The sequence below is a fragment of the Ailuropoda melanoleuca genome, chromosome 3 (assembly GCF_002007445.2).
Source record: "Ailuropoda melanoleuca isolate Jingjing chromosome 3, ASM200744v2, whole genome shotgun sequence".
Taxonomy (NCBI): Eukaryota; Metazoa; Chordata; class Mammalia; order Carnivora; family Ursidae; genus Ailuropoda; species Ailuropoda melanoleuca.
The window spans coordinates 51,897,099-51,922,343 of record NC_048220.1 but is presented as its reverse complement, the minus strand read 5'-3'; the positions used below and the strand labels follow the sequence as shown (position 1 = coordinate 51,922,343).

The 25,245-nt window shown below is 40.1% G+C and overlaps 2 protein-coding genes across 6 annotated transcripts in view; one reads left to right on the top strand and one right to left on the bottom strand.

The window, feature by feature from the left end:
* Nucleotides 1–25,245, bottom strand: part of IQGAP2 (IQ motif containing GTPase activating protein 2) — a 283,284-nt gene that overhangs the window by 67,241 nt on the left and 190,798 nt on the right. For all 5 annotated transcript variants that reach the window (XM_034656385.1, XM_019806525.2, XM_002925818.4 and 2 more), the window contains 4 exons: nucleotides 22,335–22,498; nucleotides 7,769–7,859; nucleotides 2,926–3,093; nucleotides 224–366 (listed from right to left, as the gene is read on the bottom strand). In XM_034656385.1, coding sequence (XP_034512276.1) covers nucleotides 224–366; nucleotides 2,926–3,093; nucleotides 7,769–7,859; nucleotides 22,335–22,498 — 566 coding nt within the window. The remainder of the gene's footprint in view (nucleotides 1–223; nucleotides 367–2,925; nucleotides 3,094–7,768; nucleotides 7,860–22,334; nucleotides 22,499–25,245) is intronic.
* Nucleotides 11,050–18,266, top strand: F2RL2 (coagulation factor II thrombin receptor like 2). The gene is made up of 2 exons (XM_011233083.3): nucleotides 11,050–11,324; nucleotides 15,141–18,266. Exons 1-2 carry the CDS (start codon nucleotides 11,261–11,263, stop codon nucleotides 16,217–16,219), a joined length of 1,143 nt encoding a protein of 380 aa, XP_011231385.1. The 5' UTR covers nucleotides 11,050–11,260; the 3' UTR covers nucleotides 16,220–18,266.

Here is a 25,245-nt window from a genome sequence, read left to right as displayed (position 1 = left end):
CTTTCTTCCCCTTGCTCTGTCTGGTGGTCGTATGCCAATATGGAAATCATTGTAAAAGTCAGTAGCCATGCAGCTGCGTCCAACTGCATTCATGAAGACTTTACTCTACGTCCAGGCTTTGATAAGTCAGTTATTTCCTCTCGTCACTTCCATGATTCAAAAACAGAAAAGCAATCACACTTACTTTTTCCTAGTACAGATTCATTAAGCATGAACCTCCTACCTCAATTTCTTTTGCCATGAGCCATGATTCTTTAGGCAAGTATGGTTCAGGTGTGACCCAGGAACTCTCTTTTGAATCGATGTTGTAGTAGCACTCATATTTATCCTGCAGGCTGAGTTTGAGCCATGAACCTTCAGTAGACACTAAAGAAAGAAGTTTGTTACATTCTAGAGAGAAACACTGAACCCTTCAACATGAATGTAGTTGCTCCAATATGTAAAATAATCGAATGAACAATTTTTTACCAAGCATTCAGATGGCCTAAGTTAAAATAATGAGAATCACTAAAATGGAGTGAATTCTACGTATTCAATGGCAGCTCTCAACTCAGCCAAATCAAGAGGAGGACAGAGAAATGTCTAACGCTAGGGCTCTGGACCTTAAACTTCTCATGAGGACAAGGGGAGTCATAAATGGCCAATAAGAAGGAAATCAAACAAACAATATATGTCCCTGGTAGATGTGAACAGCACGACAAACGGACAGAGGAGACCAATGAGCAAGAATCTTCTTTGCTTAGGAAGTCTTCCAGCAACTTCCCTGAGAAGGAGTGACCTGGAAGGACTGTGATCCATTATTTAGGGGAAGCCAATGATCTGCATTAAACCAAAGCAGAAGTGACTCATCCTTGCAGACAACTTAATCCAAAGTAAAAACACGAAGGTCACTAAGTAGGGAGAAGGAAAATGTCCTGTTTTGACTCACCTTGTTCTCCACAACCACACAAAATTAGAAAAAAAAAATTGCAGAAAGGACTTAATTTGGGGGGAAGGATATACTAGAAAAAAAAATCTATGGCACTCATGGCTTAATTAGTTAAGAAGAGTATCTCTTCCTCATGAATCCCCGGGCTTTATTTCCTATTTAGAAATCTTTTCATGCTGTTGAACGGCCATGATGCCTGTCCCAGACCAGTGAGCTAAAAACAACCAAAATACACATAAAAATGATCTGACCTAGATCAATCTAAGCCAACCGCTATCAAGTGAGCCTTAGACGAAATGTCTTCATAGGGAAATCTAAGTTCAAGTCAGTTTCCTTACAGAATATTTAAATGGATTCACATAACTAGGCAGGGGTAACTTCAAGGCCCCTGAACGCGTGTTGATTCTTTATTTGGTTTTCAGTGCTCCTCAACTGTTCTGTTTGTCACTGCCCAGGAAAAGAGATGTATCTCTTTTCAAATGGGCAGCCAGACAGCTGTTATCTGTGTAGAAACGCTGGCCTACTGGAACATACTCTGTACAGTCAAATTAGTATGATCACAAGTAATCATTACGGATCTGAGGTAACTCCTAGGTTTCTGAATTGGGAATCTGGGGCTATATGACTACATGCACCAGAACATGGCACAAAGGAAGAGCAGTAGGCAAGGGTAGCAGACAGAAGATAAATTAAGCCTAGGCCAAGGCAGACTTGAAACTGTACTTAACCTCTGCATTAATACTGTTGTACAATTCTTTCTCCATGAAGGATGGGGTTGGGGACACTATGCTGATTCTGGATGAAGAGATGTGAAGGGAACAGAGAGGGGCTCAAGGGTGATCAGATGCCAAGTAAGAAAGAATGGCCAACAGCCCTCCTCACACTTCACTAACGGGCAATTTGCTGAATTGAAGGGTGCAACCTCTGAGTTGGAAATACATCAGACTGACTTAAAAGTACTTAGGCTACTATGGGAGAGACCGCCAGTTGAACTAAAAAAAAAAAAGAAACTTTCCTCCAATTCTACTTCTCACGCCATACACTGTCACAGTAGCTTTCTAAAGAAGAGAAGTCCATGACCTATGATGTGGTGCAAATAAACACCAGCCTGTGAGTCAGGAGACCCCTGGATCCTTGACAGAACATGAGGGTCTCAGTAACAATCTACTGAAGGAATGGTGCACTGACTATCAAGAATTAACCTCTTTGGGTTTGTCATAGTCTCCCTCTGACCACAATCTCATGAATGTGCTTTAAATCTGAAAACTGAGTGTAAGGCTCATGATCTCAAAGATACTTTCCAGAGCTAACACGTCATGATCTGCCATTGGATTGAACAGGCATACATACTTGCCGAGGTTATTGATCTAATCCCTTGGAGACCAGTTCACTCTACTTTATTCCAATATTCAAAATTACTCTTTACTCCTACTTAAGACTGTGCAATCATGGACTTGTTTCAAAAAGGATAAAGAGAAATATGTGTGCAAAAATCAGTTTGTATCACTAGAGAAATGGATCAACAAGGAAACCCTAGATAAAGCAGAATCTCCTTAAATACTGTATTTTCTCAAGTTTATGATAACACCCATGCACAGCCACCAAGTTAATTCGAGCTTTTCAAAAAACCAAAAAGCTATGTCTAAAAATTTTTCTTTATCAAGACAAAAAAATATTTTATTTTTTTCTAAAAGATTTCATTTATTTATTTGAGAGAGAGAGAGCTCGAGCTGGGAGAGAGGCAGAGGGAGAGGGAGAAGCAGACTCCCCGCTGAGCAGGGAGATCGATGCAGGACTTGATCCCAGGATCCCTGAGATCATGACCTGAGCCAAAGGCAGACGCTTAACCAACTGAGCCACCCAGGAGCCCAAGACAAAAAAAATATTTTGGAAATGTTCATTTGAAAGCAGTATTTGTCTTAAAATTAATGTAATACCACAGACAGCATCATATTCAAAATGAAATTTAGTTGGTATTAAACGACTAAAAAGCTTACCACTTTTAGATTTGCGCTCTTTTGCCTTTGCAAGGGCATCATAGTACCTGTCAGCACATTCAGGTATTATGTCATTTGTATTAGACACAGAAGACTTCAAAACAGACAAAATATCACTTGGCTTTTCTTTCTCCAGACACTGATTAACATCGATGACCAGTGTAACCCCTGCATAATGAAAAAAATCTTCTGTTAATGGTTATCTTCTACTTACCCTAGAGGTGTGCAAAGATATAATTAAACCTTTCAGGAATGCATTGGCGTTAAAGTTTGTTACCCTTTCAGAGTCTGCAACACATATACCCAAGAATCACCAGCTCACCTACCAGGTTAGGTTTAAGAAGAACAAGGTCTCACAGGAGGACAGTTTATTAAAAATCATGGTATGTCCAGGTTACTCTCGTGCGGTGTGAAGGCACCAGGTCCTACTCACTGTGGTGATCGCTAGGTGGGGTAAACGCATACCAACAGTAGATAATGCAGTCCTTCCGTAGGTCATCAATCAGTATTTTAGAACTAATCTTATGAAGATATTTATTTATTTTAGAAGAAGTAAAAATCTTCTCTTGTACACTTCACAAGATTTGTCATTAACAACATAAACAAATGTTCCAGAAAGGCAACAGGTATAGCTGGTGGACATATGCAATCAACTTAATTCTGAAGCCAATTTAGACCTAGAAAACATCTTATCCCATTTAAAATTTCTGCCTCTCCCCACACTGAACTCTTCCTTGTCTAAACAGAGTTAACACGGTGAATTCTTTATTATTCACTTTAGTTCCAGCTAAGACTATTCTGGTCCAACCAATGAAAGTACTGTTTTCACAAACCATAAAGGCACTGAATTAGAAATCTAGACCAAAAAAATGGAAGGAGCCAGGTTAAAATACTTTGTAGACAAAAAAAGTTTTTGATAAAAAGGCAAGAGATGGATATTCTTTCTTTTTTTAAAACACACACGTCAAACTCTACCATACAAATGCTCAATGGTATATTGATGTCATCAAATTATGTTCACACATCCATGAAAGTATGAAAGCTGAAGGGTCAAGAAAAATGGAGTTTGACTTTCAACAGCCTGGAATCAAGGTTATGAAAATCTGGAAGAGTACATTTAGAATCAAGAATCAAGAACTGTAGCAAACTTCAACTGTGGCAGAACAAATGGGATAGCAGTATGCCCTTGTGCTCATAGAAGTTAATAAGAACAGACCAACAGTCCCCCTTTCCTCTTCTCCAGGAAAGCCTTCCAGGATGGGAGAAATGTGGTCCTGGTGTTTGAGAGGTTTGTGGTTTCAGAGAAGCAGAAGGAAAAAGTAAATGACAAAGAATCCTCACATGAATTACATCTGACAACTTCATCTAACCCAGTAAAATGGTGTATTCCTTAAAAGATGGGTATAATAAAGGCACACACTTCTCGTATCTGGAAATGTGCTTTATCATCGAGTACTGACAAATAGGGGGCCCACAGGTTCATTTTCTAGGGAACCGAACGAAGCCTACTCCTCCTCTTAAAAGAACCATTTTCCATGAAAATCTAAAGCCCTGGAGAAAACCCTAAGAGAACAGTGTCTCTTCCTGCTCATCATTTTATCCACAGTCCCTGGTACACTGTAGGCGCTTAATGTTTGCTGAGGGCTGCCAAAAGAGTCCTTCCTGTCACTCTACCGTGCTATAATACCCTGAGTGGTACGTTCACATACAATGGAGGTGTTTGGGCTTCTCTGTTCCTGCACTAAAATGACCTTAAACTCCCCTTTTTCGTTTTCTCTTCCTGTCCTGCCAGTTCTCTTCTTGCTGCTGTATGCTCGTACAGAGCAGCCAACATCTAACTGTCTGGTAATTCGTGTATTCTGATGTGCTCTGAGCTGGGAAGAGACACAACCAAACTTGTTAGCATTATGCCTAAGATACGCACACACAGGCTCCAGGTATCTGTCCGAGGGGTCTCCAGTGAGTAGAGGAAACGAGGTCCAGGGGCCAGGCTTTGAGACATCTATTCTGATTGCTTTTTTGCTTCATCTGTGGGATGTGGTTTAGTTCCAGTAATTGAAGATGTCAGATAAATGACCTACACAAAGTCAGGTATGTTTGTGGTAGGGAACACATTAAGAAACCTCCCATAAATCTCCTAGGAGACCTGAAAGAACTGTTTGTGTTTCATCTTAAGCCATATACTGGCAGTCTTTATCTAAGGCATGTATCCTCTCCCAAGAGGTGAAATAATCCCTAGCAGGCCAAAAAATTGGTTCTTGGGGAGAAGGGGCAAAAATATCTTTTTGTGTATAAAGCATAGCCTACATATGGTACATAAACAGATACACAATATATCTGTGGTATTAAAATTTCATGGTGGGAAGTAGTTAGGGAAAGTCTATCTAAAAAGATTCCTCAGTTTACAATAATGGGAGAAGGTTGGGAAATACTGCTCTCAGGAGTCAGAAGTAGAGAAAAACCTACTTTCAGAAAGCAAGAGCCTCCAGTGGACATGAACACGGGCCCAAACGTAGGAGACTTGAGTTACTCTGCCCTTTTAAGTCTTGCCTGTGGTCAAACATACAGGGCAACACTTTTTCTTTTATCGGATTGTCTAGGAGTGGGTTTGAGGCTTACGACACGACAAGAATCTGTTTCAAGTCTTCATACAAAGGATGAAGAATGCTTTTAAAGGGAAGATTAAAATCCTTTTTGGCAAACTGGAAAATTCTCATCTCAGTGTCAGAATATGGAACGTTTTACTTCAGAACATCTTTTTGGTGTTATGTATCATAGACGATACTAGGCCAACCCTTCTAGGCACGGGACAGAGATGCAAGATAAGATTTTAAATGTGTACCTTTGGAATACACGGTCAACACACTTGAAAAAGCCTCTGCATTTCAGAGTCAGAAGAACCATGAGTCTCAATAGAAAAAACAGAACCAACTTCACATTTTCAGGCCACATGTAGGAAGAACATGAAAAAAATGAATGAAATGACTTCTGCATTGGTTTGGTTTCCAAGAGAAAAAGTGTAACCCTTTCAGGCTGTTTGAGTGCCTATTTTACAAATCTCATTTCTTAAAAGTATTTCTTCAAACTATGGCTTCCTTCAGTTTTATATTTAAATTTAAATCTCTTATGGACACACGTCAAATTCATTTTATTTTTTCTTAAGGATTAGAGTGCTAGGTCAGAAAGACTTCAAAGACCCTAAGGGTATAAAAGTTCAGGTTGGAGAAAGGCACATATTTTTTTCCAGGCTAAGGAAATAAAAACCAGATGCTCCCCAGGGATGTTTCCAAAGTTTAAAAGCACATCTTTGGGGGCAAGACTAAGCCATCTCAACAGTATTCTATGACCTGATACAACAGGATACACCCTGTCTCATGAATGGACAGGTTAATGAACAACACTTCCAGGAATCTTCATTTAGGTAAGTTATTTGTATATGCAGAGTGTTAGTATATCATTCTTGAAGCTACTTTAGGACACCATGTGATTTTTCATACTATTCCTCTATGGAAAAAAAAGGCTTAGAATAAAATTAAAAGCTTAATCATTTGAGCCAATGAAGGGATTCGGCCAGTTGCTGAGTATGTCTATTCCACTTAGGCATTCTAGCCCTGCGGAAGTAATCGTGGCTGGTTTGAGGACTCACTGGGAGAGAGAGTGAACTAAAACCCCACCAATCACCTGAACTCTGTGAGCCCGTGTTCTGACTGGTGGACTACAGGGACATTTTGAGTTTCTTGGAATTAGGGTCAGTTCAGAGCCAGTGTCCTGTAATCCCTGAACAGTCTGAGTGTGTCCTTTCCCCTTGGCACAACCGCCACAGTCAAAGATCGTAGACCTCCTTAGGGGAAGCTCGGAGGAAAGATGAGCTGTATAAAATTTTGATAGTGTAGCAGTCTGTTCTCAAGAGGACCTGGTCTCTCCTTCATTCAAGGGGGTCTTGGTCTGTAAATGGCTTAAGTATGGGAATCGATGCAGGGGCCATGGCTGTCTGCTCTTGTGATTCAAGTTACACTCCTATTCATTTGACCTAGAACTCCTCTTTCACTTGTACGAATCAAGTATGAATTTAGGAGACAGTCTGTTTCATTACTAGGAACACCACAATCAGCCCAGTCCATTGGTCTCTGTGAGTCATTATTCTGATGACGGCTTTGACTCTGTGGTCCATTACAGCAAGCACACCCACTTGCCTTTGGTGATAAAGTGCTGCCATCTGGCCTCCGGGGCCTGCTACAGAAGTTGGACTTGCCAGTATCTCCAAAACTACATGACCCAATTCCTTAAAATAAATCTCCCTCTTTCTCTATATATGTGTGTAAGTAGATACTACATGCTTTCCAGAGAAAAAACTATTTATCTACATATACACACAGATACAGGACTATATATGCAGCTCTGTTCCCCCCACCCCGCCCCGGCCCAGAGAAAAACATATATGTAGTTAGTTTTATTTCCCTGGAAAATCCTGACTGATACACTGGAAGGCACGGGAGGGAGGAGAGGTATTTATTAAGCCGATTGGGCTAGTTTCCTAAGGATCAAGATAAAAAAAGGGCTTGATCACACTATACATTTGAGAGCTTAGAAACCATTTTTTGCTTTCTGGATTTTGCTCGGCGACACCCTCAGATTTTGCTAGAGTTAGTACCTAACCGTTGAAAACAGTGCCACCACCAAGGAATCTTATTTTTGTACATACACTCAACAAATGAAATTGCTAAGGATCCAAATCTTTTCAGATATTAAAACTACATAATTTAAAAAATTATTTAAATAAAAAATAATTCAGTGGCTTAACCAGCAGGGCACATGGGGCCAGCAAAAGGAGATGAGGGCTTACATTGTTTTGCTTTGTCCTTGTCCATGTTGGCCTCGTTGACCGCATGCTGTATCTCGTCCAGCCAAAGAACTTTGGAAACACTCTCAGGGTCCTGGGAATATTGTCATAGAATACAAGAAAGAACAGTGAATGATGATGAAGCAGGATCAATAACTGCTTTGCAAGAGCTCATTTTTATAGTTTCTACAAACTCTTATTCAGCACCTACCAAGCACTGTCATACACTGTACAAACTATTAATGCAATAACCCCCAACTCCAACCTCTTCTCCCTTCTCTGCTGTCACCCCTTCAGTCCAGCCTACCACCATCTCCCCCCTGGATGGGAGCATTGGTCTATTTGTCTTTCTTGCTTCCAAGACCACCTTCTACCACAGTGGTCCCCTACAGAGAAGCATATAATCTCTTTGAAATGGACATCTCACTGGAGGATCCCTCTGCTTAAACTCCTCCACAGGTTTTCCCCTGCACATAGGATAAAACAAACTCCCTTCCCAGGGACCGTGGGGATCTAACAATTCAGTCCTGCTGACCCCTCTGGCTTCTCTCACACTCCTCTATTGTCTATCCCAGACCTGCTCCCCAGTCTCCTTCAGATCCCAGCATTCTACCCCAGCTGTGTGGTTGTTGATTCTTTCTGACCACTCAGGCCTTATTCAAATGCCACCTCCTTCACGGGGGGGGGGGCTTCTCTGAATACTCTCCCCCTTCATCACTAACTGTGGTACCCAAGGTGGCCCAGAGTACCACAGGATCTTTTAAATTTGAAGGATACAATGATACTTGACATTTATCAGACATAGAGACAAAAATAAGGCAAAGAACCCTCAAGGAGCTAACAGTTTAGCAGCAAATTTATCTAAAAATAATTTTAATACAATGTGATCAGGCTAATAATAGCTGTAGATACATGATCTAGAAATAGTCAAGAAAAGATTAACTTATAGTAGGGGTGAATTACAGGGGAAGAAAATAGTAGCCAATGACAGCTACAGAATGGAAGTGATAAAAGCAATCAAAAGCTATTAAGCTATCTTTATGATTTATTTTACTTTTGGGTTGATTCTGATAATTGTACTACACATATGGTACTGGCATATAATGTAATGAAACGGGACTTCCAGACAGCAACTGCCAAGATTACACAAACTTGCCCAAGATTACAAGTAAATACTATCAGGAAAAATGAAATATTGTCAGGGAAGAAGAGACATTCATTTTTAAACAATGGGGACATTTGCCCACGTGTAGTATTAAGTATCATGTGCTAAGTGCAAAAGCAAGGTTGTGATGAACAGGAAGTGTCTCATCAGAGCTACGGAGAACCAGCTTTATCACTTCAGACTCATGATGGATGGATGGGTTGCAGGAAGGAGAAATAACATTCACCAGCTCCTCCGGGAGGCTTCAATACTATTTCCCTCAGAGACTAACCTAAGATAATGTTTGTGGAAAGTACTCTGAAAATGAGACAAAGAATCTATTATTTCATCCTGTAACATCTGGGCTAATGGAGACCATTGGGGAAGGCTTGGCACCTGCTTCCACAATCATCTCCAGCTTGATCTGTCACATGGGAACTATCACCTGTTAGCAAGAGTCTCCATTTCTTAAGAGAATGGATGGGAAGGATTCAAACAGGAAGCAAGACAGGAAGTTGAAGACTACAGGAAGAATGAAGAGACAGGGGAGTAGGAGCTATTTTTTTCTTTTTCCAAGGTCAAAGAGAACACAAACACTTCTCCCAAGCTCAGCCTAAAAACTATCTTCCACACAAGTTCATTTATGTCTGTTTCAGTTTTTTTTTTGAAGAGTATTTACCAAATTCCTTCATAACTTACACTGTAGAAGATGCACCATACAAACTTTTGCCCAGATGAGAAGTTAACAATCCCACTTCGAAGCTTAAAGTATCCATTTTATAGGGCAAAGCAAAGAGAAATGACAAATCAAACGAATTTAAGTCAACAGTCTAAATCATGACTCATTACACTAAAGGATGCTAGAGTTAAATACAAAACCAGGAGTAAAAACCGAATCCTATCAGTTTAAGGTCTCCTTTTAAATTGCTCACTAGAAGCCTGAACTATATTGATAGGATGGTCAGGGCTCCACCTCTAGCTGAATAGCCAGATTCAACATATGCGTTACAAATGGATTAAGTAATGAGAAGTGAGGCCATCTGTAAATCAAATCATAAATTCCTGAATTTAGGGAGTCCTAGACAATTTTAATTAAACAAAAAAGCATCCTTTTCAATATTTTGTGGCATTTGGTTATTATTTCTGCAATGAAATAGCTTTCAGTCTAAGCTTCTGTTACCATGTATTATGTAGTTGAAATATTAGACGCCAACTTTTGATTGTAAAACTGTTCTTTGTGCGATGAAATTTAATCAAGTGTGAAAAGTTTACACAGATCAATTCCTTCCTGGCTTATCCCTCAGCCTGTAAGTCTTATGTGAACCTTGCATTTTCTGATTCTTGCTGCATTTTATATGCAACATGCTGTTGGATTGTTTGGCTTAGCGTTAACCTTAAGTTGTGTTAATTACAGAAAAATCTGTTACAATGCAGTTTTTTTTTTTTTGCTACACATTAAATCATATCCTCCAGGAAATAACTACTCATAAAAGTTTATATGTTGTGCAACAATGTGATCAAACTAAACACTACTGAGTTGTACACTTAATGATTAAGATGGTCAATTATATGTTACACCTATTTTGGCGCAATTAAAAAAAAATATTATAGACCTGCTTACCAACAACCATGGAATAAACAGAGTTCTCTGCATTTCAATGTTGTATCATGACTTCAGTTTAACCCACAAGTATGATAAGTTATGGCAAAGTCTGGCCAAGGAGTGATGACAAATTCAGACCAATGTGACACTGATGGAGAATTTTCAAAGTCGTCAAGCTCTTACATTTAGCTTCCTAAAAAATGCTTGCTTTCCATGATTCATTTCATTTATAATTATGTAAAGAGCTTAAGAATTAAGATTTCAAAGAGCTGGGAAGATAAGAAAAGGATAATTTCTGACAGCTCAATTACTGAGTAGAAATTACACTCTGGAACTGTGTGTTTTAAGCGGATAAAATTGAGAAATGTGACAGAGTCAGCTTGCTTCTGTAAAGGACTGTATGTTACCTACATTCTTTCCAAGCACAGAAGTAAACTGGTTGGGAATTATAGCATCTACTCAGAACAGATTATTACGGGTGGGTAAGAGTTAAATGATTTTCTCCGGGGATAAAGTAATGTGCTCAGAGGCTCAGCCTGAGTCATACGCACGGCAACATGAGTACCGTCACACCCTTTCCCTCCAGAGGACCTGGGCAAGTTTCCCAGTCAGCGGAGCCCGGGACAGCACACACTTCAGGAGAGAACAAGGTTTCCATTTGCTGTTAGCAGATGAAACTGAGGTGGAACTGTGCTCGCTAGTTCTACACATTTAATAACATCTGGGAAGCGGGACTCAGGTCACCAAAATGAAAGCCCTCATCCTTGTTGCTGCTGGAGTAATGCTTCTGTCGCCCATTTTTTGTCAAAGCGGTAAGCTCTTCCCTTATGGGGCATGTTGGGGGTGCTGGTTTGTGTAGCAAGAATCAACTGTTTCCAATTTTCTTTGCATTTCACACAATTTGCAACCCAAAACGCAGAGTTCAATGTTTGGTATTAAAAGGGAGCATCATGGAAGTGAATAGCTATGGTGTGTTCACTCTATTCAACCCTTGCCAAAGGCTAATGTTCTCTGCTTAGATTTAAAAACTTACGGCAGGGTCAAGATTTTAGATCTCTAGAATGAAGACTCAAATTTCTTTGTGAGAAGATTCTGATTTTCTATGAATTTCCTCTGAATCAGCAAAGATAGCACATTTTCAAGAAATTAAAAAAAAATCCTATGTTTATACATTCTCTTGAAGGACAAATGGGGAGAAACAAGAATATTCCCAGAAAGAATGAGTGGTCTTTCAATAAGTAACACTGGCAAGTTAGTGTTTCTTAATGAAATCCCTTTTTTTGACTTTCTCTTGTGTCATGGAGTTTTCCCTACATTCATGTGATTTTTCAGTTTTAGAAATGAGATCTCCCAGATACTATTATTCAGCTCTTAATGTGTTTCCTATTTCACTCAACACAAAATGTTAGCCTGTCACCTCCTGCTTACCCCAAGATACACCAGTTTGCAACAGATCTGGATCCACAGTTTGGTTTTTTGTTTGTTTGTTTTTTTTGTTTTGTTTTGTTTTGTTTTTTACTGTTAGGGAATCCTCCTGCCAACACCGTTAGGAGCGGGAGAGCTAGGGTGAGGGACAGCAATGAAATAGAATGCACAGAAACGCAACCAAAGCAAGCCTCCATAAAGGAATGTTACTTCAGTCGCCACAGTCGTTTTAGGAGAGTCCCAAGAGAACCACTCCGAGCAATAGCTCCTGTGTGATTCCTGAACAGGACAAGTGACTGTTCTTTCTGGGTGTGGATGAACGCAAATACAGCAGAAAAGCAAAAGAAAAGCGGTTTGTGGAGGGGTTTCCTTCAAGATGCTGGTGGGATTTCATACAGGTGAACAGGGGGCATTTAAAGGTGACAGAGGAAAAGGCAGGGTATTTGCTTTCTTCCATGAGGTGGGGGAGAAACGTGAGCAAAGAACCGATTGTTTAGAGGCTGAAATCTGGTCCCCTTGGATCAGTCCCTTTCTAAGGACTTTCCCCAAGTTAAAAACATTTCAGAAACGTTCTGCCAAATGGAAGACTGTGTTAAGAATTCAACGCAGTTTTTAAAAAATATGTACAATTTAAAAATGAGTACTATTCTGAAAACACACCAGACGCTAAGGAATAAAAGACTTATTTAAGTTGAACCAGATCTGGAATTCTCATGGAAAAAGGATTCAAGACTTTTTCACAGAGTCACTGTTGACCCTGTTTTTAGGCACCCTGTCTTGCTTAACCACAGGAATTTTCTGCAAACTGACAAGCACTTTTTCAATAGCTCTCTTATCAGATCTTGAAAGGAAATAGCTTATGTACCCTGTTCTTCAGCCACCGTCTCCCAGCTTTGCGCCTACTTCACAAGACACTTCTCTATGTGTGATGTCAAATTTCAGCATTTTCCAAAATGCAAAATTGAGAAGGATTTGTGTGGCTGAACTGAAGTGTCACGCAACACACCTTCAGAGTTCACTTTTCAACACACAGAAGAACACTTCCCAGAGTTTTCTTTCTTTTTCATTAATCTATCCTCCTGTAAATGACACCTGAACACTTCCCTGTCCCTACTCGTTCAGGCAACACTTTCTGTTTTATATACTGAATTCAGTTTGCGCAATCACAAGGTTATGAGGAAGGCTTCAATTTCACCTGGGGGCGGACTGCTAGAGATTAGAGCAGGAAGAGAAACTGGCTTTGAATGAGAACCAGGTTACTAACCACTAATTCCAAGTATTCAACATGTAGGAATTCAGAGGTCATGTGAAAAGATGTAATTGGCAGAGCAATGGTATTTTAAATTAATATGAGGTTTGAAATCAGCATGAAAGGCCATCTTAGAAATTTCACAGGATCTACTTTCTGTACATCACAAAGATTAATTTATGGAAAATTATATAATGAGAAATAGGTCTGAGTATTAAGGTCTGTTGTGTTTTTGAAATTGCTCTTGCATGAATTAGGGTTATTAAAATTAGCCCGTCAACCAAGGCCCAACATTTAAAGTATGTAGTTGTTCTGTCTCTATTCCTTTTTATTCCATTTCCAATTTTCATAGTTTTTGAAACTGAAGTATAGTTGACATACAGTGTGTCATTAGTTTCAAGTGCACAACTCCTCTACTCTTGTCCCTTGTCCCATCTTCTTGCCCAACATCACCTGGAGTAGAAACCTGCCTCTCCCTCATTGCCACCAGAGCCATCTGGATGCCAAGTCCTCAGAGCCACCATCAGTCTCAAGTGTTCTTCTTTGACTTTCTACCGCCATTGCTCTAATCCGTTACTGACCACTCTGAGTTTGAATGACTACAGTAGGCTCCAAATCAATCCCCCTTGCCTCTAATTTCTTACCTTTTCAGTCTGTTCTCTACACTGTCACCAAACTCGTCTTAAATACAAGTAGAGCAGAACAACAAAACTAAAAGCTGGTTCTTTGAAAGAATTAATAAATATAAGTCAAATCAGGGTTCTATTAGCATGCTATTGCTGCCGGAACAAATTACCACAAACCGAGCGGCTTAAAACAACACAGATTATATTTCTGGAGGTCACAAGTCCTGAAGTCAAAGTGTCAGCAAGGCTGTGTCCATTCTGGAGGCTCCAGGGGAGAACCTATTGTCTTGCTTTTTTCACCTTCTAGACGTCACTTGCATTCCTTGGTTAATGACTCCCCCTTTCATCCTCAAAGCCAGCAGCACAGCATCTTTAAATATCTGACATTGATTCTCTCTTGCCTCCCTCCTATAAAGAGTATTAGGATTACATTTGGCCCACTCGGCCAATCCAAGACACTCGTGCCATCTGACGATCCGAACTCACATCTGCAAAGTCCCCTTTGCCATATAAAATAACATATTCAAAGGTTTGAGGCATTAGCAGGTGGAATCTTGGGGCCCATCATGCTGTCTATCACAATGTGAATCTGTTCACAATTTTGTGTGTGCATAACCCCAGCATCTAAGAATGGGCACATCATTTCTTAGTATAGTTTAGAGGCCCTTCAGAGATTTGGCTGTAACCTACTCTTTCATCTCTCAGTAAGACACGTTTTTGTGCATCTTCTCCACTAATCTGACAGTTGAAGACAGACACAGAGTTTATTTAAAACTCTATCACTGGCATGTAAGTATGCAATAAACATTTGCCGAATTAACTTCTCTGACATTCTCACATCCCATACCAGCCCACACTATGCCTCTGTCCATATTTCACCTACCAGATTCTTACTCATCTATTAATTTCCATCTCTTCATGAACCTTGCTCATCTTTGCTCATGTTTGTCTTTCTCTTGACATTCTGCTCCGACATTTAAATCTGTTAACTACTCTCTGAATGCCTGTACGATTTATAGTCAACATGACATTGGCCTGTAGAGGTCTGATGGGCTATTACTGTTTTCTCCGGCAGTATTATAAACTTCCAACATGCAAGGAGTTGCCGTCTCGTTCTTGTTCCTGCATGGCCTAGCACAGTGCTGGGGGGTACGATATATACTAAATGCAGTCCTGTTGATTACCTGATTTATAGTGATTTTTGAAAATAAAAACAATCCTCAATTCTACAACTACAGAAATTATGTAGCCTTAAGCTTTGTTTTACTGTCTCCTGAACCATAGCCATGGGTTCAGCAATGATCCATGTGAATACTTCTCAATTACAGGCATGGAAAATGATGTACGCACCTTGGCAGAACCAACCTTACCTATTAAGACCTTCCGCGGGGACCCATTCGATTCTTTTGAAGACTTCCCCCTTTCTGCCATAGAAGGCTGGACAGGAACTACCACAACTGTAAAAATTAAGTGCCCTGAAGAAAGTGTTTCAAATCTTCGCGTGAATAACGCTACCATGGGGTACCTGAGCAGCTCCTTAAGTACCAAACTGATACCCGCCATCTACATCCTGGTGTTTGCAGTAGGTACGCCAGCCAATGCGGTGGCCCTGTGGATGCTCTTCTTCAGGACCAGATCTATCAGTATGACCATCTTCTACACCAGCCTGGCCATCGCAGACTTTCTTTTCTGTGTCACACTGCCCTTTAAGATAGCTTACCACCTCAATGGGAACAACTGGGTATTTGGAGAGGTCATGTGCCGGGCCACCACAGTCATCTTCTACGGCAACATGTACTGCTCCATTCTGCTCCTCGCCTGCATTAGTATCAGCCGCTACCTAGCCATCATTCATCCTTTTACTTACCGAGCGCTGCCCAAGCGCACCTACGCCTTCGTAACGTGTGGATTGGTGTGGGCAACGGTTTTCTTATACATGCTGCCATTTCTCATCCTGAAGCAGGAGTATTATCTTGTCCAGCAAGACATCACCACCTGCCATGATGTCCACAACACATGCGAGTCCTCATCTCCCTTCCAACTCTGTTACTTCCTCTCCTTGGCATTCTTTGGGTTCTTAATTCCCTTTGTGGTCATTATCTACTGCTACACAGCTATCATTCGGAGGCTTAATACATATGATGACAGATGGCTGTGTTATGTTAAGGCGAGTTTCCTCATTCTTGTGATTTTTACCATTTGCTTTGCTCCAAGCAATATTATACTTATTATTCACCATGCCAACTACTACTACAACAACACGGATGGTCTATATTTTATCTATCTCATAGCTTTGTGCCTTGGGAGCCTAAATAGTTGCTTAGATCCACTCCTTTATTTTATTATGTCGAAAATCATAGACCACCCCACTGTTTACCTTACGATGGTGAAATCATCTAAAGAATAAGGAAGGCTATCTGTGAAAACATACATTCTTGGGAAAACATATGCCTAGGGCAAGGAGTTCTAACCTGCAGCTCCATTTTTGAGCTCCTAAGAAATACTGCTTCAGAATAAAACATTACAATAGTACTTTTTTACTTTAATACTTTTTCAGTGTTTTAAGAACGTCACTACAGGAGCGAAGACATCACCATTTTCTTTAGGGCAACTGACACACTTGCCTGACTGGTACTTCAAGCTCTTTACATCTCTGTCTCTCCCACTCCCATGAGGCTTTTATTCTAGGTGTCGTGGTAGAGGAGGTGGGGCAGGACGAAGCACAGGGAGAAGCTAAGGTCTTTGTTTTCACTATCCGGCATCATTTTTAATTCTTCCGCCTCCTTCCACTCTCATGCTGGTGGCTACCTCGTCAGCTCACTCTGAGTGGTTTTTATCACTGGGGTTCAGTACATTACTGGACTATGGGGTCCATACTCCCACCTTTGCCTTCTTGCCATTCTCCTCACTGCCAGTCTATCCTCCATCCCACTGGCCACCACCAGAGTAATCTTCCTCAGATAGCAGATGGAGCACATCACTCAAAACCCCTAGATCAAAAGCTGTCATTAACTGTCCACTGCTTTGGTATAAACTATAAATCTCTTGCTTGGCATTCAGGGCTAACTTCTAACTTTACTTCCCAATAAACCTTGCCTGCGAAGGTAGGCACTGGCCAACTTTCTTACTTTGCTGTAATCTTGATTTCTCCACTCTTTGCTCTTGCCTCTTAACTAAAAAGCTGTTTTTAACATGTTTGCCTTACTTCTTTACGTCTCTTAAAGTCTTCACTGGACCACTCTTCTGATTGTCAAGCTAGAAGTTCCTTTTTCTCATCTTCCTTTCCTGTATTTTTATCCTGACACTTATATGTAGTTCCTTTACATACAAATATTAATTTCATTAACACGTAATTAAGCACCATATAAAGAAGGGGCTCATCCTCTCCTTTCCTTAGCTTCTTGTAGATCTAAGTCTTCTCAGGGTCTGTGGGGCCCAGATCCATGCTCTGTATATCATGCTGCTGAGTGGACGAATAACATCCCAAAGCATCTAAGCATCGTGAAAGTCCCTTCAAGTCTTACCGAGAAGGCAAGGTTCCCCGTACAACATCGGACATCATTTTTAGTTGGGCGTGTAAAAAAACAAAAAGCGAAAGTAGAACACATTCATGAGGTCTTTTAGAAGTTTAAAATAACGTCTCCAATATTTTTTTCCTTATGTGTAGCTTTTAATGAGGAAATATTTTATTATAAATGCCCAGGATAGTCCTGTAAGTCAATGACAACATTTCTCTTAGTTTAGGGATTAGATAGGAGAGGGAATATTAGTGGTTAAGGGTATGAAGGATTGCTGACATAAACGTTCCAGTCCATGGGAATGTGCATAGACCATATACTTTGTAGTGACTATCAAAACATTAAAAAATTGAGAAGAATTGTTTTATTGTTTGGACTTTCCTATTTGGTTGGATTTAGTTAGAACAAAAACCTACAAAAACCACACACGTGAAGATCTTTTATAGTAGGTATGTGGTTACATGAAGAATAAAAATCGGTTAAACACTAAAGCAAGCAAGAGAAAGAAACCCGTGGGCATCTACCTGGCTGGTGGAGCATGAGACTCCTGATGTCCGGATTGTGAGTTTGAGTCTCATGTTGGGTGTAAAGATATGGTGGGTGTAGAAATTACTTAAAATTAAAAAAACTTTTTTTTTAAAAAAGAAAAAGAAACCTATATTAAGTTTTAAGATGACAAAAACCTCAATGAAAAGAACTGGTTTCTGCAAATAAAGTCACCATACGGAATATAGTTTTACCTGGGGGGAGGGGAAATGCAGCCAATAGTCACTTGTTAAAAGCACACAACTCTTGGGGCGCCTGGGTGGCACAGCGGTTAAGCGTCTGCCTTCGGCTCAGGGCGTGATCCCGGCGTTATGGGATCGAGCCCCACGTCAGGCTCCTCTGCTGTGAGCCTGCTTCTTCCTCTCCCACTCCCCCTGCTTGTGTTCCCTCTCTCGCTGGCTGTCTCTATCTCTGTCAAATAAATAAATAAAATCTTTAAAAAAAAATAAATAAAAGCACACAACTCTTACGTAGTAAATATACATGTAGCAGAACCAAACCTTTTTGGGGGGTCTAATTCCTAAGTTCTCAAGGAAAGCCTTTGATTTTAAAATAGCTCACAATTCTCTGCTTCTAGTGAAGAGATATAGAAAATGTGTTTTCTCCTAAGTATGTGCTAACATGCCCACCACCCAGACTTTCTCCATGAGACAAAAGGAATTTGGTGCCCAGGCAAGGTTACACCTGAAATACTGTTAACAAGGATCAAGAATTCTCACCAACCTACATCAATGTCCTCAATCTTTCATAAAGCTGCCACAAGTTCCATACAGACACTATTGTGATCTCTAACAACTGTATACTTTCACACAAAATTTATTTTATACTGACAATACTAGTAATTTTTTTATATTATTTTCCAAGGCCAGACCTTAGGAAGGCAATACACAGAATTACCTCCATCAAAAACTGGAATTTCTAGGTAACAAAATAGCAGAGATTAAAAAACATACACAGAGACCTCACCAAATAAACAACTGAATCGGATTTTTTTCCAGGGAAAGAACAGGCTGAGAAAACAAAGTTTCAAAGCGAATGGGCAGAGAAAGAAAATGGTGTCTAAAAAATAGCCATTAAACCAAATCAGATTCATTGCTTGGAATGGGAATGTTTTCAATATGTTAGCTATTGCCAATACAGTTCAAGCTCCCAATTTTATAGACCAAAGGAGGTTTAATGCCTGAGCTAGAACCCAGACCCGTAGGCTTACATTTAATGCTCTATTTCCACTACTGAAGCTACTGCTCTTAGACTTAGGAAGCAAGCCTGATAGACTTGCTAAGCGTGGACACTCAGCAAAGGCTTGCAAAGCGTGGACACTCAGCAAAGGCTTCCGAGTGTTCTGGCGAGGTCCTATGACATTCCACCTTGACCTAAAGCCATTAGACTGGAAAGCTCTGGAGGGGACTTCCGCAGCCTGCCTATGAAAGGTGTGTGGCATCAGGCTCACCTCAAGGACAACCCTCATGTGGCTGTGGGCAGAGAGGAAGCCAGGTCTATCTTTATTCTGTACCCAGAAGATCCCAATGGTTGGTTTGTGGATGGAGCAATCTGTGTGTCTAGTAAGGACCTTGTGACACAGTTGTCACTCAGCCCTTACTTATGTGGCAACCGTCAGTGCTCACAATAATATTTGCTACATTTAAGTACTTTGTTGGGGTGTCAAGCTCCATGCAAAATGCTGAATACTCTAACACACATATATATTCATAATTAATACAACTATACATAATTATAGGTTGATATATAGAAATAGAAATATGTAAACATACAAAGACATATTATTACATCTATATATCATCATTTGACCCTTACCATAATCCTGTAAGACTGGCACTACTACACCCATTTGGCACATGTGGAAATGGAAGCACAAGGAGTTTGAGGGACTTGACTAAAATCTCTGGTTATTTTGTGACAAAACCAATCCTGGAACAGTGCCTGTCTGTCTCCGAAGCAAGTAACTTTATCTTCCAATGCTGGCAAGTGTGGCTTGTGCCATGGCCATGGCTCTATCCGTGGGAACAGCAGGCGAAGGCCCATTCTGCCCTTCCTGGGATGTTGGGACCCAAGGCTTGAGTTTCAGTCTCGCCGTCCTATTCCCTGGCCTGAGATTTAACATTCACATTCTCTCCAATCAGGTGAGAGGGTGCCCACCCTCACAACTGCTGTGAGGGTCAAATGAGGATGATTTACGTGATGGCATCCTTAAAGCACAGGGGGTAAGGCAATGCTAGGGCCCTCCCTGAGAGAAGCCTAACATCTCAGAAGTCCCCATGTTGGGCGATATTTTTCTTCACCTGTAATGAGGCAGTTCAGTAGTGTGGGGTGACTACAATGTGTGTGTGTGTGTGTGTGTGTGTGTGTGTGCGTGCACACACATGTGTATGATTACCTGTATGTATATATATATAACATATATAAATACACGTACATGTAAACATAGATGCTTCAATTTTTATTAAAACTATTTTTGTACAGGTAGTATATGGTACAAAATTTAAAATGCTGAAAAATATTTTTTCTTCTTCCCTCACCACTCAGTTTTCTGCCAGAGGCAACACTTCTGTATGCTGCTCGAGACTACATTATGACAAAATATTTCTAATAACTTGCATTGAAGTTAGCTGCTTTGAAGGGAACACTTGGACTGGGCCAGTAGGTCCTATTCCGGAAACTCAGTTACAGGGGAAACTATCCTCTGTGAGTTGTTTACACTGTTTTTTGTTTTGTTTTTTAAGTTTAGAAACATTCAGCATGTAGTACATGCACTCTGTAAAAAATGAAATCCAAACAGCACAACAACAGAGTAAGAAAGAAATCTCCCGGGCCACCTGGCTGGCTTAGTCAGTAGAGCATGTGACTCTTAATCTCAGGGTTGTGAGTTTGAGCCCCATAGTGGGTGTGGAGATAACTTAAAAATAAAATCTTGAAAAAAAAAAAGTTGTCTCCTATCTACACCAGCTAGCTAGTTCACCTTCCAGATGGTGTTTCCTTCTAGAAATATTTTACGCACATACAAACATATGCTTACAATTGGTGTGTATTCCATTTTGAGGCATGTGGAAACATGGGTTTTTTTGTTTTTTGTTTTTACTTAATGATATACACACTGAAGATTGTCCAATATAGATTCACTCATTCTTTTCAATGACCACAGGAAATTCACTATATGGATATACTGCAATTAACTGGCCTGCTCTTGATGGATATTTATCATGTTTTGGGTCTTTTGCTATTACAGTGCTTCAGTAAACATCCTCTTCTATCTGCTGTAATGCACGACAATGTATGTTTAGAAGAATCAGACAGACCAGGGCATGGTCACAGAACTAATTACTTTTTGGACAGCTCTGGACAAATTACTCTAAGTTCCATTATCTGTAGGAGGATAATACAGGTATTCCACCCGTATGGCTGTTATGGGTAATGATGGTTATATGAGATGGTGTGCATCTAAGCACTTCATGCCACGTGTGGAAACAGCAAGGGCTCAGTAAGTGTTTGTCTCAGTCAAAGATGTTTCTCCTGTTTCAGATGAAGCAATTTCTGGGTTGGGAAGAGCTATACAGAGGATACATCCACCCCTTTGGGGTTTGCTTTGCAACCGGGGACATGGCAGCTACAAGTGGGGAGGTCCCAGGTAGCATCATTCCCACTCTCAGGGACGAGGTCCTAAACTTCGCCACTCAGTACACTTCCAAGAGGGGCCAGAATCTGTGGAATTCCTCCCACAATCAGTACAAGCTCCACAGTGAAGAAGAAACCCTCTGCTCTTTAGGGGGACTGTAGCAGGTCCGCCTCCCCCCCGTGCAGAGAACAAACCATGCTCACACCCCCCTCGCCCTGTGCTCCCTGCCTGCACCCTCCTGCTTTCCACCCACCTAACCAGCCACGCCTTCCCTTTCAGGTGCAGCTGCTGGTCTGTCTCCATGATCACTCCTCTTAGGACGCTCGTCCTCAACAATCCACTGTCCCTGCATCACGCTGTGCAGGACTTGTTTTGACATACACTACTCTCACTGTTATGTTACTATTCTATATGAGAATGCCCACTGCCTCAGTTTCTAAGCATCTTAAGGATAAGGACAGAGAACTTCAAGTGTCATATGTTCTTTGTATCATATCCCCTCCCCCCCCAACCAGATGCTATACACGGTACTATGCACACAGTATGCGCTCAGTAAATATCCAATGACTTGGACTCTGAACATGAACTTAACCACTGATGAGTTTTTAGTCAAAGCAGAAGTAGTTATTAGCTCTGGAGCCATCTTCCTGTTTATGTTTGACACAAGAGTAAAAAAAGCCCTATTATTTCCATTTGGATCCATAGGCAATGGCTGGGACAAGCAGTTCATAAGCTTTAGGAAAAACAAGTAAAGCAAATTCTTCCTCCCAGCCCCCCTCCCCAAGCCACTCTGTAAATTTAAAAGCAACAAACCTACTAAGACTCACCATGAGTTTCTGTGATTTAGCCTGGTATAAAACATCCTGGTAGTGCTGGGCATACTCTGGATCCACATTTTTAATCTTAGCAGTTGGTAACAGCAGAGTATCTAAAGTTTTCAAAGGATTCCCTTCATCAATAGCTTCATTGATGTGTCCTACAGCTACAATTCCTAGGGGGAAAAAAGTTTTCCTCTTAAGTCACAGTCTGTTATAAGTTCTCTAGAATCACCTATGACAAAGATTTAGCTAGAAAGGGGAATGGAGAACCCCCCCCCAACTGTAAGAGCTAATACATAAGCACACGACAGTGGCAGGATCCAAGATCAATGCAGGAAAATCAACTGTATTTCTCCATACTCACATGCACAATCTGAAAATGAAATGGAGGAGAAAACTCCATTTGGAATAGGTTCCAATCACAAATACACTATAATTACTTAAAGAAAACATAGGAATAAATTTAACAAAAGAAGAATGAGACATGTTCACTGAAAACTATGAAACACCATGTAAAAAAATTAAAGATGACCTAAATAAATTGAAAACTCATCCCATGTTCTTGGATCTGATGAATTAATACTGTTGAGATGGAAATACTCCTCAAAGTGCTCTATAGATTCAGTGAAATCCCTATCAAAATCCCAGTTGCCTTTACCTTTCAAACAGAAATTGACAAGCTGAATCTAAAATTCCTATATAAATGCAAGGGACCAAGAATAACCAATGCAATGTTGAAAAACAAAATTGGAGTTTTCTTCTCATTTTGAAAACATACTACAAAGGTACAGTTAATCAATACCGCATGGTGATGACGTAGGACAGATGTACAGATCAATGGAAAAGAATTTAGAATTCAGAAATAAATCCTTACATTTATGCTCAGTTGATTTTTGATAAGAGTGCCAAGACAACAGGTCAGAGTCGTAATAATAAACGGCACTGGGACAACTGGACATCCACGTGTGTAAGAGTGAAGTTGGACTCACTACATCACATCATACACAACAAAATAACCCCAAATAGTTCACGGACTTAAGTGTAGAAGCTTAAACTATATAACACTTAGAAGAAAACACAGGAGAAAATCTTTGCAGCCTTGGGTTAGGCAGTCAGTTTAGTTGTGACACTAGAATCGCAACTGAAGAAAAAAATAAATGGGACGTTGTAAAAATTGAAACTTCTGTGCTTCAAAGGACTCCAAAGAAGGTGAAGACAATCTGCAGATTGGGAGAAAATACTTGCAAGCTCTGTATCTGATAAAGACTTGTACACCTTATATACATGCATACCAAATTTAAGGAATTCTTATAACTAGGCAATAAAAAAAAACCCAATTTAAAATGGATAAAAGCCTCAAACACACACTTCTTAAAAGAAGATCTACAAATGGCTAATAATCACATGAAATGATACTCAATATTAACTATTAGGAAAACGCAAATCCAGAGTCCATAGTCTCCCTTTCTTCTTCCCTTCCTTCTCCTACTGATCTCCTTGCTAATTCTTATGAGTGAAACCATATGATAATTGTCTTTCTCTGCTTGACTTATTTCACTTAGCACAATCTCCTCCAGTCCCATCCATGTTGCTGCAAATGTTGGGTAATCGTTCCTTTCTGATGGCTGAGTAATAAGGAAAACGCAAATCCAAATCATGAGATACCACTTTATACCAATTAGGATGGCTATAATAGAAAAGACAAACAATAACAAGTGTTGTGAGGATGGGGTGAAATTGGAACTCTCATACATTGCTGGTAGGAGCAGGAAATGGTACAGTCGTATGGGTAAACAGGCAGTTTCTTAAAATATTAAACAAAGAATTACCATCTGATCCAGCAATTCTACTCCCAGATATAGACACCCAAGGGAACTGAAACCATATGTTCACCTAAAAAAATTATGCATCAGTGTTTACAGAAATACTTTCAACAGCTAAAAAGTGGAAACTACCTACATATCCATCAACTGATGAATGTCTATCCACAGAATGGCATATTACCTAATCTGGAAAAGAATATGAAATACGGTGATATACTTCAACACGGCAACACTGAAAACATAATGCTAGTGAAAGAAGCCAGACATAAAAGACACATATTACATTAGTCTACTTCTATGAAATATCCATAACAGGAAAATCCATAGAAACAAAGTAGACGAGTGGTTGCTGGGGGATGGGAGGGGGAGGAGTGACTGCTAATGGGTACCAAGTATCTTTTTGGGGTGATAAAGATGTTCTGAATTTATATAATGGTGATGGTAGTACAGATTTTAAATACATAAAAGCCACCATAAAAACACAATAAATGGGTCAATTTTATGGCATATGGATATAGATCTCAATGAGGCTACTATAAAATGGGAGGACAACTTTACATACAAGCAGCAGGAGGGATGCTAATTTCTAGTGTGAACCTCACTTAGATAGCAGTGCCAAGATAGTGGATGACGGAACCACAGAATAACAGAGCTGGAGGAAGTCAACAGAGTTGTACAAAAAAGAAAACTGAAGTACAGAGAGGTTTCGATTATGTTCTATCCTTCAGATCATTCTACTTCACCACTTTGTAAAAGATGCCAAAACAGAGACAGTTCAAAATCAAACAATTCCCTATAGCAGCAATAGAGTGAATTTCCAGGTCAATGGAGTCCAATGCTATCCAGCAGAACATTTTGTGATGATGAAAATGTTCTCTATCTGGGCTGTCCAATATGGTAGCCATTAGCCACATGTAACTATGAAGCATTAAAATGTAGCTACTATGACTGAAGACTTTAATTTTAAATTTTATCTAATTTTAATTATTAAAGTAGCTACGTGTGGCTTCAAAGTATAGGGTAGGCTCCATAGAAATTAATATCATCACGCATGTTTTAGGATATTTTTAAGGTTCAAGTATGGCTAATTAATATCA

Excerpts from the sequence above, each read along its gene's own strand:
- F2RL2 (XM_011233083.3), top strand. The coding sequence starts at position 11,261 with ATGAAAGCCCTCATCCTTGTTGCTGCTGGAGTAATGCTTCTGTCGCCC. Across the intron at positions 11,325-15,140 it reads GCCCATTTTTTGTCAAAGCG|GCATGGAAAATGATGTACGC; the intron begins GTAAGCTCTTCC and ends TCTCAATTACAG.